Source organism: Bufo bufo, chromosome 8 (genome assembly GCF_905171765.1).
Source record: "Bufo bufo chromosome 8, aBufBuf1.1, whole genome shotgun sequence".
NCBI lineage: Eukaryota > Metazoa > Chordata > Amphibia > Anura > Bufonidae > Bufo > Bufo bufo.
The window spans coordinates 181,057,338-181,070,005 of record NC_053396.1 but is presented as its reverse complement, the minus strand read 5'-3'; the positions used below and the strand labels follow the sequence as shown (position 1 = coordinate 181,070,005).

Genomic DNA, 12,668 nt, shown 5'->3' with positions numbered 1-12,668 from the left:
AGGCTCTGACATGAGTGGTGTATCCTATGGATATGCCTAAGGCTACTTTCACACTAGCGTTTAGGTCGGATCCGTCTGGTGTCTGCACAGACGGATCCGCTCCTATAATGCAGACGTTTGGATCCGTTCAGAACGTTTGGATCCGTCTGCATTATAGCTTAGAAAAAATTCTAAGTGTGAAAGTAGCTTCAGACGGATGCGTCCAGACTTTACATTGAAAGTCAATGGGGGACGGATCCGTTTGAAGATTGAGCCATATTGTGTCATCTTCAAACGGATCCGTCCCCATTGACTTACATTGTAAGTCTGGACGGATCCGCTCGCCTCCGCACGGCCAGGCGGACACCCGAACGCTGCAAGCAGCGTTCAGGTGTCCGTCTGCTGAGCGGAGCGGAGGACAAACGCTGCCAGACTGATGCATTATGAGCGGATCCGCGTCCACTCAGAATGCATTGGGGCAGTACGGATGCGTTCGGGGCCACTTGTGAGCCCCTTCAAACGGAGCTCACAAGCGGACACCCGAAAGCAGGTGTGAAAGTAGCCTTAAAGGGGTTGTAAAAAAAATAAAAAATAACTTAATGACAAGTAAGATGTTTCTTTTATTTATTTATTTTATGCACTTATATAGCGCTACTATATTCCGCAGCACTTTACAGACATTAGCATCCCACTGTCCCCAATGGTGTTAAAACAATAAAAGAAGTAATACTCACTAGTTCACACCTCTCTGCTCCAGCGCCGCACAGGCTGTAATGGTGCCAGTATTTATCTCATTTTACTTGGCTTCTAAAAACATATTTTACCGTGTATTTCTTTTTAAGATGTTGATGAATGCAAGCTCTTTGGGCCAGAACTGTGTAAAGGAGGTGTGTGTCTTAATAAGGATCCGCTGTTTGCCTGCTACTGCTCTAATGGCTACTACTATGACGTCCATCAAATGGAGTGTGTAGGTAAGGTTCACAAGCATGAGGCCAAACATGACTGGGCCCTTCAGCAGGCGCATACATGTATATATTCTATTTATCGGCATGTGACTGAAATTCCATCACTGCCCAACAGAACCATCGGCAGAACTCAGGTTCTGGAAGCCGTATTGAATTTGGTTTTCCCAGTACTGTCTTTCCCATGATTCTGAAAGAGACGTGATCAATATAATAAGGTCTGCTCTATTTGAGAAACAGCGCCACTCTGGTTCACAAGCTGTTGGCTGGTATTGCAGAGTACCCAGAATTTCCAGAAACAGCACCATATCTGGTCTGTTTCACACAGCCGACACCAGGGGCTAATGTCTGCGACCGTCAAAAATGGCAATCGCATACATTTAACCCCTCAGATGCCATAGTCAAACGGGAGAAAATGCTGGATCCGCGCGCTTTCTTGCTTGTAACAGCCGCCCCTCGCTGAGATCGGGGAATCTGTTACACTGCGGTGATAGGCCAGTGCCAAGTACAGGCCTGCAGGTGGCAGCACTGCATTGGAATATACTGATCTTTGTTTATTGTAATGCAGGGGTGGCCAAACTGTGGCTGCCCAGCTGTTGTAAAACTACAACTCCCACCATATCCTGCTGTAGGCAGTCCGGGCATGCTAGTAGTTGTAGTTTTGCAACAGCAGGAAAGCACGAGTTAGTTGGCCATCCCTGTTGTAATGGTTTACGTTATACAAATTGCAATCTATTGATTGCATGCTATAGTCACCTAGGGTGAAAAAAAACCTAGTTAAAAAAAAATTAGAAAAAAAATAATATATATATATATAAATTCAAATCACCCCCCTTTCCCCAAAATTCAAATACCGTAAACAAAAGAAAAAAAAAAACACCATTGGCAGCTCTGTGGCAGAAAATACCTGTACTATTAAAATATAAATCTAATATATAAACGGAGAATACAAATGTGATCGCACTCTATATCCAGTATTCTGCCCTCCATGCTGGATGAGACATTGGTGTACATTTTGGCCAAAGCATAATAAGCCACTCACCACGTTAAGGTCGCCTCTATGGAGTGGTCCCTAACGCTAGTTCCCACCTGTTCATGGGCCATGACAGCCACACAAAATCCAGGGAATGCAAGTCAGCGTGCACGCCAAGCACACTCTGCTTTTAACCCCGTCCGGTGCCATTACAGCTTTCATCGGATCCAGGGATGCAAGTACCAACATGCACGCTGAGCCCACCATATACTTCTCCTGGAGCCCACCATATACTTCTCCCATATGGTGAGCAGTGTAATGGGAAAAGAATTCTAAGTAGCCAATCCCCCAAAAAATAAAAAGTGATCAAAAATTCATATACACCCCAAAATGGTATCACTGAAAAGTACAGATCACCCCACAAAAAAAATGAGCCCTCACATAGTTCTTTAGACGTAACTAAAAAGTTCTGGGGGTCAAAATATGGTGATAAAAAGAAAAAGTAATTTTTTCCAAAGTTTCAATTTTTTTTCAGTATTAAAAACGCAAAAAAAATATACCTATGTGGTATTGTTGCAATTGTACTGACCTGGAGAATGAAGAGGTTTTTACCTCTTAGTGAATGCCGTAAAAACAAATCCCATAAAACTGTGGACGTTGTGGGGGTTGGGGGGAGGTTAAAGGGATTCTGTCATGAGATTTTACCCCTATAATCTAAACATATGCTCATGTCCGGAGTAATAAGAATAATCCTAAACTGGCCTTATTAAACTTCACTGTGGCTCAATTTTCCCAAAAAACAGGTTTTTATAACCTGTCAATCACTCACTTAAGGTGCCCAAGGGGAGGTCCGTTAATACAGGGTGCCCGGCTGCACCCCTCGCCGTCCGGTGCCCAGCGCCGCCTTCGCTGTCTTCTACGCCGCCTTCTACAGCTCAGCGCCGCCTCCGCAATCCTACCCGTCCCTCTGCCAGATCCCGCGCCTGCCCACTAGGCTCAGCCTGATGCGCCGCGGACTCCTGGCAGCGGCTTCCCCTTGGGCACCTTAAGTGAGTGATTGACAGGTTATAAAAAACTGTTTTTTGGGCAAATTGAGCCACAGTGAAGTTTAATAAGGCCAGTTTAGGATTATTCTTATTACTCCGGACATGAGCATATGTTTAGGTTATAGGGAGAATAAAAAATATAAAAATTCATCTTGAGACTAGGAAGATCATATGACACAGTTATAGCTGAAGATGTTGTAATGACATGCTTTATTTCTACAGCATTTTTTTTTTACGGATTATAATAAAAAAAAGAATGGAAAAAAAAAAACTGTGGAGGAGTAATGTTTTTGTGCCATTTCTACTCCATTTGGATTTTTATTACAGCTTCCCACTACACTGTATGCCATGTTAAATGGTGTCATTAGAAAGTACAACTTGTCCTGCAAAAGACAAGCCCTCATATGGCTATGTGAAGAAAAAAAACGCTCCATCAGGAAGGGCTTAAATTTGTTAGGCGAATGACACGGTGTTTCCATCAGTTTGTACGCCACCAGGAAACTGGAGACACTTGGCACTTTTTGCAAAAATTCACAATGATAAATCTGGCTAAAATGTAGCTCCGCACACAAAGCATCTGTCCTCCTCTTAGTAAATATCACCAGCCAGGCATGGCGGAACCTACACTAAAAATGGCGCAAACACTTCATAAATTTGTTGCAATGCCTACTCCACAGACAAGACAGGCAAAAACATTCTGCTTGTCCGATACAGCGCACTTTCTTCTTTACCCCCTTTGTGGTTACGGTGACTTTCAGACATTTCTTTTTATCTCTAGATAATGATGAATGTCAGGATGAAGACGTATGTGAAGACGGCAGTTGTATAAATACAGTCGGATCCTATTTCTGCACGTGTAGTCCCCCGCTGGTGCTTGACACGTCACTGAGGAGATGCATCACTAACACAAGCCAGTCTATAGGTGAGCAAAAAGTTATAAGCAGTTATCCTCATCCATAGTAGTCTCCTATGGGAGATCCCTCTGCTATGCCTGGGTTTTCTATTGCTACATTGCTGCTGATATTAATTGTAGTAATAATTGCACTTTTCTCCCTTAGAAAACACTATAGGCGTGTGCTGGCGAACAGTCGGATCAGATCTGCTGTGTAAGCGCCCTCTAATGGAGGCGCAGACAACGTACACAGAATGCTGCTGCCTCTATGGAGAAGCCTGGGGCATGAATTGCGCTCTTTGCCCGTCCAGAGACTCTGGTACGTGTGAGAATACAAGAAAAATAGTAATTTATGACTTTTCATTCCCATCCAACCAGATTTGACCATCAACGCTGCTGTAAAATTTGAGCAACTTCTTGTAGGATATTAGTGGCGGAGGTGTAAGGGTGTGGCCCGGGGAAAATGAGCCTTTTTTTGTGTTTCTTGTGGTTTTACAGTATGTGCTCTGTTTTTGTCCTGTAGGTGATTACACTACATTTTCTTTATTGTAATCCCCAAAAAAGGATAATAGGTTTGTTTATGGGTGCTTGCCTTTTGAGTAAGGCTCCATTCACACGTCCGTGGGGTGTTGCGGATCCGCAACACACCCGCCCGACACCCCTATAGAAATGCCTATTCTTGTCCGCAAGCTGCGGACAAGAATAGGACATGTTCTATCTTTTGCGGAGCTGCGGACCTGAAGATCCGGGCCGCGCTCCGCAAATGCGGATGCTGACAGCACACTGTGTGCGGTCCGCATCCATTCCGTCCCCATAGAAAATTATTGGGTCCGCACCCGTTCCGCAAAATTGCGGAACGGATGCGGACCCATTTGCGGACGTGTGAATGGAGCCTAAAGGGTTAACCTGGGTGGCTGTTTTAGGACACCTCCTCCTTCCTGATCATGTTAAAGGGGTTATCCCATGATTAACATAAAAAATATAAATCAGACGTATAGTAGATCTCTTTCTAACACAGCTGGAACCAGCCCTGTACTTCAGATGGATCCAGAGATTTTCACATTCATTGCTCTGCTAGATTTATATCAAGCTGGCAGCTCAAGGGGAGTGTCCTCTCTGCTACAGCTCAGGGGGCGTGTACTTTCTGTTGCAGCTCTCTCCCTATCACAGCTCAGGAGGCAGTTGAAGGATAAAACTGAGCATGTGCGGCCTTCTCAGTGAGCAGGACAAAGACATAAGAAAAGAAACAAACAGCAGGTGGCGCTGTACAGATACAGTTCATTGAATAACTCAGTGGCTATACAAAATTTTTATCGGATGCAAAGTTTTCAGATCCAGGTGCTGGTTTGAAAACTGCAGAATATTATTTGTGGGACAACCCCTTTAACTGGAATGATGGTGGGAGCTACACTCCCAGCTGCCATTTCCAAAAAGTTCATCTGTCGCAGGTTCTAGCATGTGCTGACACTAGGAACGTGGAACACTGAGACATGTGCTGCAACGTTCATTGGGTGGGACTTAAGGACCTTTTAAGTAAGGGGAGTGGTGCCAAAAATGTTTGGATGTACTGTATGCACTATGCGTGCATCCTCTTCAAGTAGGTCAAGCTTCCAAAGTTTTTGACATTTGTTTGCACTGTGTGCACTGATATAGTAGAGGTTAGCAATTAAGGGGGTCTTTTTTTTGCATCCTACTTTTGCTCACTTCAAGTGTGATTTGGGTTTGTGGATAGTGTGTGAGGTAGAGATGGAGGACCATTGACCTACTGGATATCTCAGCAGTGCGATATTGTATATTGTTTTGATAAATCAGTGGTTGGCCAGTATCACGTGCAGCATACCAGTGGCTCGCATTGGGGGTGGGCGTCAGTGTGGTTGAACATCAGAAACCACACCGCACTTCATCTCAATGGTGGTATCTGGTATTTACTTTGGCGTTCAGTATAAAGGCATTGCAAATTTTCCCAAGGTGTCGCAGGGCCAATACAGCCAAACCGAGTGCTTTGGCTGTGCAGACCTCCAAACTACTAAGGAAACTAAGTAGTGAGTGCACAGCCAAGAGAAGACATGTCCAATCCAAGCCATTATTGAGATGACCACTGATAGAGAGACTGAGTAAAGTGGTGGTACTGCATCAAGAGCCGTAGGTGCAACCCTAGACCTGCTGGACAAGCACTGCTAATTACTCTCTTCAATCAACTGGTGGGTAATTCTTCCCTTGTTTACCTTGAGGAGGCAGCTGTCCCATTAAGAGAGCGGGACCACAGTAGGACTGGAAACTGCTCTGCCCATTTGTAGGAGTGGATAACCCAACTGAAAAAGACATTGTTAATTGAGCCTTGGCAGGGGACTTGTGGCATAGTTTCTTTGCCTTGTGCATACTACTTTATTACTCTGGGCTCCTCAACACGATTCTCTAGAGAGTCGGTTATTATTATTCTGTGTGAAAGCACTGTCCCTCTGCTGAGTTGAAAGCATCAAGTGTGGTACCTCCCAGTGAATAACTGAGAGACTGAGAACTGTTTGCTCCATTATCTTTTTGTCTTTGACTTCCTTTTGGTGTATCAGCTACACCTTGCACAGCGGTGGCCTGAAAGAAATGAGTGTCTCTTTCTTTTAGAGAAAAATCTGGCTTAGCTAAATTTCAAGTCAAGTTTCAATGCTCTTCTATGGGTCAGACATTGACTTTACAGGGTAGGTACTTCCAATAGACGGCGCTAGAGAAACATTTTTCCTTTTTCTGAAGGATAGCTAATATGCATACTTTTCCCATAGAACATTGCGTGTAAAGACTCCATACCAGCTGGATCTCTTCAATAAGAACCAGTACCTCTGGTTAATCTGTTGATGTAGCCAAATAGATGCCATCTAAACTATTTATCAGTCTAATAATACATGTCTGATAACTTCTTTTTTCTTTTAGATGATTTTGAGGCTCTCTGCAGTGACTTCAGATCTCCAGGATATGGAAATCCAGCACCTCCTGCTCCTGATCCGTATGAATATGGACCAGAATATGGTCAAGGTTATGGAGTCCCATATGGAGCTGATGCTTTTGCGAACCCTGCTCCTGGAATAGTCAGACCTGGATATGAAGCCTACCCTGCACCTCCTGGAGTAGGGTTTGGATCCCGTCCACAGCCTCCCTATGGTCCTCGAGACTCTGTGTACAGCCTCCCACCTTTTGAGTCTCCAGACTTTGAGTCTGATATTTCATATCCAGACACAGGTTTAGATGAGTCAAGACTACCTTTCCGAAGACCAGAAACTCCTTATGATCCCAGACTGCGACCATCTCCACCACGTACCAGACCAAGAAGTCCTGGCTCTGCTGGGGTTGGATTAGAGGATGGACGAAGGACACAGCCACGGAGGCCTGGAGGACTTGATTCAGATGGCTTTCCAAGTTGGAGAGGGGGGCTGAGGGAAGCATATGATGGTAAAATACAGCACTTTTCACGTAGGCTTAATGGGCCTCTATGCATGCGATGATATTAGATATGCTTTTACAATATTAATTTGTTCCCTGCAGACCGATATGAGCAGTTTGAAGGTCTCCAAGCCGAAGAGTGTGGGATCCTCAATGGTTGTGAAAATGGTCGATGTATTAGAGTCCCAGAAGGTTATACTTGTGACTGTTATGATGGTTACAGGTTGGACATCACAAGAATGGCATGTGTTGGTAAGTGTTTTCATGTCAGGATTCTGTAGAACCCAGTAGTTCCCTAAACCCCAATTTAGAGGTTCCTTAGCAGAAAGCTTCACTTCAAAGGCAGGGAAGAGTATGTTTATCTTCAGCTCAATTAACGATGCTTGGTACGGGGTGGACAAAACATTCTGCACATTTCAGCAATTTTCTCTGCCTTCACTGTCGCTGGTCCTAATGAGGGTGGGAAATGATACCGTGAGGATCCATAATTCTGTATCCTGAAGAAGGGTTATCCCATGATTAATGTAAGAAATGAAAACCAGACATCATATAGTACATGACAATCTCTTTCTAACGAAGCTAGAACCAGTCCTGCACCTCACATAAATCCAGAGATCTCCCCATTCACTGCTCCAATTTCTCTGATACATTAATTTCAAGCTAAAAGCTCAGCTGGTTACAGTTGAAGGATGGAACTGAGCATGTGCATCCACCTCAGTGAGGTGGACAGAGAAATTAGAAAAAGAACAAACAGCAGGTGGCGCTATACAGATGTATTTTAATGAATAGCTCAGTGGCAATAATACAATTTTAATTACATGCAATTAGAAAAGTATTCAGATCCAGGTGCTGTTTTTTTCTTGGGACAACTCCTTAAAGTGCTCTTGTTCCGTCTTCCTCTAGATATAAATGAATGTGATGAAGCTGAGGATCTCTCTCTGCTGTGTCTGAATGGGCAGTGCCATAACACTGATGGGTCCTATGAGTGCACCTGTCCCCGTGGCTACGTCCTGTCTCGACAACACAACTACTGTGTCCCTTCCCAGGAATAAATTACCCACAGTCGATTCCATGAAGAACCAAAGACTTCCTGCGATGGCGAGTCTATGTCCACGTCGCTGTGTGTGGAATGAGGGGGGTGGGGGGGGGAGCTTGCGTGAAAGACAGTAGGAAGATATTTATTTTTCTGTATATATTGCCAAATGTTTAATGGTCTTTTTAGTGCAGTCAGTTGTGGGCAACCCATGAGAGTTTTATGTTAATAACTAGGGATGAGCGAATCAATATGTCTCATTCCCACGGTGAAGAAGTGCCCACCCTCTGCTTGACTGACAGGGCCGGACATCTTGTTGGGTCCTGTCAATCTCGTGCCTGCGTTGCTCCTCCAAGTAGCGGCGCAAGCTCAGAGGCTCTGCTTTGGTTTCTGTGCAGCGCCTGTTCATACGCTGCTACCTGGAAGTATAGCGGTGCGTCGGCAGTCGTTTGCTCCAGAAACGGAAGCAGAGCTTCTGCGCTTGCGCCGCTACTCGGGGCAGCTGTGCAGACGCGAGATTGACAGGGCTGGGAAGAGTTTTCCTGCCCTGTCAATCAAATGGCAGGTGGGCGCTTCTTCACCTGTGGGGACAGTCCCTCACAGGCGAAGAACTTTTGCTATTGAGATAATAGTCTGAATCAATTTGCTTGTCCCTATTAAAAAACTTTATCACAATTGCTTATTTCTTAAAGGATGTTGGGAACAGAAGCAACCACTGTTTTATGTCTTCAGGTCTGCAAATTAGCTCTCCTCACTAGTGCCACCTACGGGTAACTAGAGAGAGTTGTCTTCCCTCTGGAGGAGAGCTCATTTGCATACCCCTTTTTCCCAGGGATCATTGCCTGTAAGACTCTTTACACCAGCTGGATCTCCACAAGGAGAACCAGAACCCCGCCAAAAGCTGTCTTCAAGTAGTTAGACAGGGGGTGGAAAAAGTTTAGAAATCTATTCGCAAAGGATGGAGACATGGGGGCACATTTATCAAGCTCGCCTGTTTTTGCCCATAAAATTAGACAGGTGTGTTTCAGTCTTCTTTCTTTTGACGAGCATTTATTAAAAGTCGCAGAGCAGTTCATGAATTAGACTCAGCATATTTTTATTGGGCTGCTCTCTGGTGGTTTCAGTTAGCCAGGTTCATATTTACTTAGGCTGGTCTACTGTATTTGCACATGAAAAAAGTTGAATTTTCGCGGAGAAAAGTGGCATGTCCTCAGAAAAGTGCGACTTTTAATACAAAAAAAAAGTTGCACTTCACCACTGAAAACAGACGAATAAAAGTACGCCACCCGTGGAGTAGAAATTAGACTGTTTTTGTGAGAAATTCAGGCGCACAAAAAGGTGAACCTACATAAATGGGTGGGAAAAAAGTTGCATAAGTTAAAAAACTTCAGAATTAGTCTAAATGACCACAATAGTCAAATAAGGAGCAAAAGCCTCCAAAACAGGTGCGATTTCAGTAGTAAATGCGACTGAAAAAATAAGAGACACTATAGTAAATGTGCCCCATGGTCTTCCACCGTGAAGCATAAGATCTGTAATAAGTGGAAAAAATTGTTCTCTGTCTTAGCTCAAATACAAAAATGACTGTACAGTCTCAGCTAGGGCTTTCTCGATAATGGTTTTGCCATAGCAAATACATGAGGGGATTTCAATGATAGGCCAACCATGAATGCACCCCGCAATGTTTTTTGGATAAGAGATATAACCCATGTCATAAATACATAATGGATGAGCCGCGGATTGCTCCCATCTCATCCAATATGCAGCCTCAGGGGCCTTTGTTTTAGGGATCAGTATGTGTCTCCAGTAATAGCTGCTAACACAATCCATGCATTGAGATCCACCGGAGTGACCAGGCACTTCAGTCTGTGGGTCATCACGTATTTCTAGGTCTCAGCCTCATACCGGAAGTTACAGAATCTACCTTTTCTTTTCTGGATGAGACGCAAATTTTATTTTGTACACAAATGCGAATTGTGACTTTTATACACTTTTATAGTCATTGTTAAAAAAAAAAAAATCAAATGAAATAAACTATATATGTATATAATAAGAGCTTCTGATTATGTCCACGTTATTTCGAGGATCTTTAAACAGTGGTACGTCAGTAGCAATCTGACCAAATAGGAGTCAGAAGGAGACGCCCAACAACTCCCTCGAATATGGAGGTAAGCTAGGGTCAAGACTAGGGATGAGCGAATCGACTTCGGATGAAACATTCAAAGTCGACTCGCATAAAACTTTGTTTCAATACTGTACGGAGCGGGCGCTCCGTACAGTGTTAGAATGTATTGGCTCCGAGGAGCCTGAAGTTATTACTTCGCGAAGTCTCGCAAGACTTCGCATAATAACTTCAGAAATTGAATTAGGGTCCATTCACACGTCCGTGGTGTATTGCGGATCCGCAATACACCCGGCCGGCACCCCCATAGAACTGCCTATTCTTGTCCGCAATTGCGGAAAAGAATAGGACATGTTCTATCTTTTTGCGGGGCCGCGCCCCGGAAATGCGGATGCGGAGAGCACATAGTGTGCTCTCCGCATCCATTCCTGCCCCATTGAGAATGAATGGGTCGGGCACCCATTCCCGATATTGCGGAACGGATGCGGACCCGTGAATGGACCCTTATACTGTTAAAAACCATTTCCCGAACTCGGGTTCGGTTCCAAGGAGGTACCACTCATCCCTAGTTATTTGCACCGCAATCTGCGACTTCTCCCCACTCACACCCGTGGCTCCATTCAAGTCAATGGGTCCGCAAAAAAAACTGAACACATACGGAAATGCATCCGTATGTCTTCCGTATCCGTTCCGTTTTTGCGGAACCATCTATTGAAAATGTTATACCCAGCCCAATTTTTTCTATGTAATTACTGTATACTGTATATGCCATACTGAAAAACAGAACGGAAACACTACGGAAACAAAAAAACGGAACAAAGGATTTGTGAAAAAACGGACTGTAAAACAATGAAATAGCCATACGGTAGTGTGAAAGAGGCCTCAGGCATAGAAAATGGTCTAAATGTAAGGCTGGGTTCACACCTGAGCGTATTCGATAAGCGCTTTTTACAGGCGTTTTTATCGGGCGTTTTTGAGGCGTACTTTGGGGCGTTTTTGTATTTTGGAAACGCGCGTAGTACGAGCGTTTGTGTGATTAACCACAGAGGCATCCAATGAAAAGCTGCCACAATACGCCCCAAAGAAGCTCCTGTACTTCTTGGGGCGTAGGGCGTTTTACAGCGCGTTCGTACGCGCTGTAAAACGCTCAGGTGAGAACCATGCCCATAGGGAAGCATTGGTTTTTGCCTGTCGAGCGTTTTACAGCGCGTAGGAACGCGCTGTAAAACGCTCAGGTGTGAACCTAGCCTAAGGCTACATGCACACGACCGTGACGTTTTTTGCGGTCCGCAAACCGCGGATCCACAAAAAACGGAAGCCGCCCGTGTGCCTTCCGCAATTTGCGTAACGGAACAGGCGGCCATTGATATAACTGCCTATTCTTGTCCGTTTTGCGGACAAGAATAGGACATGTTATATTTTTTTTGCGGGGCCGCGGAACGGAGCAACGGATGCGGACAGCACACGGAGTGCTGTCCGCATCTTTTGCGGCCCCATTGAAGTGAATGGGTCCGCATCCGAGCCGCCAAAACGGCGGCTCGGATGCGGACCCAAACAACGGCCGTGTGCATGAGGCCTAAGACAGCTCAGAAGCTGTCTAAGGCCCCTTGCAGACAAGCGTGTCCGGATTAGGTCCGGATGTGTCCCGCGCGAGTAGGAACGTAATTGCAGTCAGTTTTGACTGCGATTGCATTCCGTTGTTCAGTTTTTATCGCGCGGGTGCAATGTGTTTTGCACGCGCGTGATAAAAAACTGACTGTGGTACCCAGACCCGAACTTCTTCACAGAAGTTCAGGTTTGGGTTAGTTGTAGTGTAGATTGTATTATTTCCCCTTATAACATGGTTATAAGGGAAAATATTAGCATTCTGAATACAGAATGCATAGTACAATAGGGCTGGAGGGGTTAAAAAAATAATAATTATAATTTAACTCACCTTAATCCACTTGTTCGCGCAGCCGGCATCTCTTCTGTCTTGTTCTGTGAGGAATAGGACCTTTGATGACGTCACCACGCTCATCACATGGTCCATCACATGATCCATCACCATGGTTAAGGATCATGTGACGGACCATGTGATGAACGCAGTGACGTCATCAAAGGTCCTATTGCTCACAGATGAAGACAGAAGAGAACCCGGGCTGCGCGAACAAGTGGATTCAGGTGGGTTAAATTATTATTATTTTTTTTAACCCCTCCAGCGCTATTTTACTATGCATCCTGTATTCAGAA

At 44.7% G+C, this 12,668-nt stretch overlaps 1 protein-coding gene across 2 annotated transcripts in view; it reads left to right on the top strand.

Annotated features, from left to right (window-relative positions):
• LTBP4 (latent transforming growth factor beta binding protein 4) overlaps positions 1-9,784 on the top strand; it is a 98,486-nt gene extending 88,702 nt beyond the window's left edge. For both annotated transcript variants that reach the window (XM_040442020.1, XM_040442021.1), the window contains 6 exons: positions 822-950; positions 3,739-3,882; positions 4,019-4,171; positions 6,775-7,290; positions 7,384-7,533; positions 8,185-9,784. In XM_040442020.1, the coding sequence (XP_040297954.1) occupies positions 822-950; positions 3,739-3,882; positions 4,019-4,171; positions 6,775-7,290; positions 7,384-7,533; positions 8,185-8,333 (1,241 nt within the window). In that variant the 3' untranslated portion in view covers positions 8,334-9,784. The remainder of the gene's footprint in view (positions 1-821; positions 951-3,738; positions 3,883-4,018; positions 4,172-6,774; positions 7,291-7,383; positions 7,534-8,184) is intronic.
• The last annotated feature ends 2,884 nt before the right edge of the window (positions 9,785-12,668 follow it).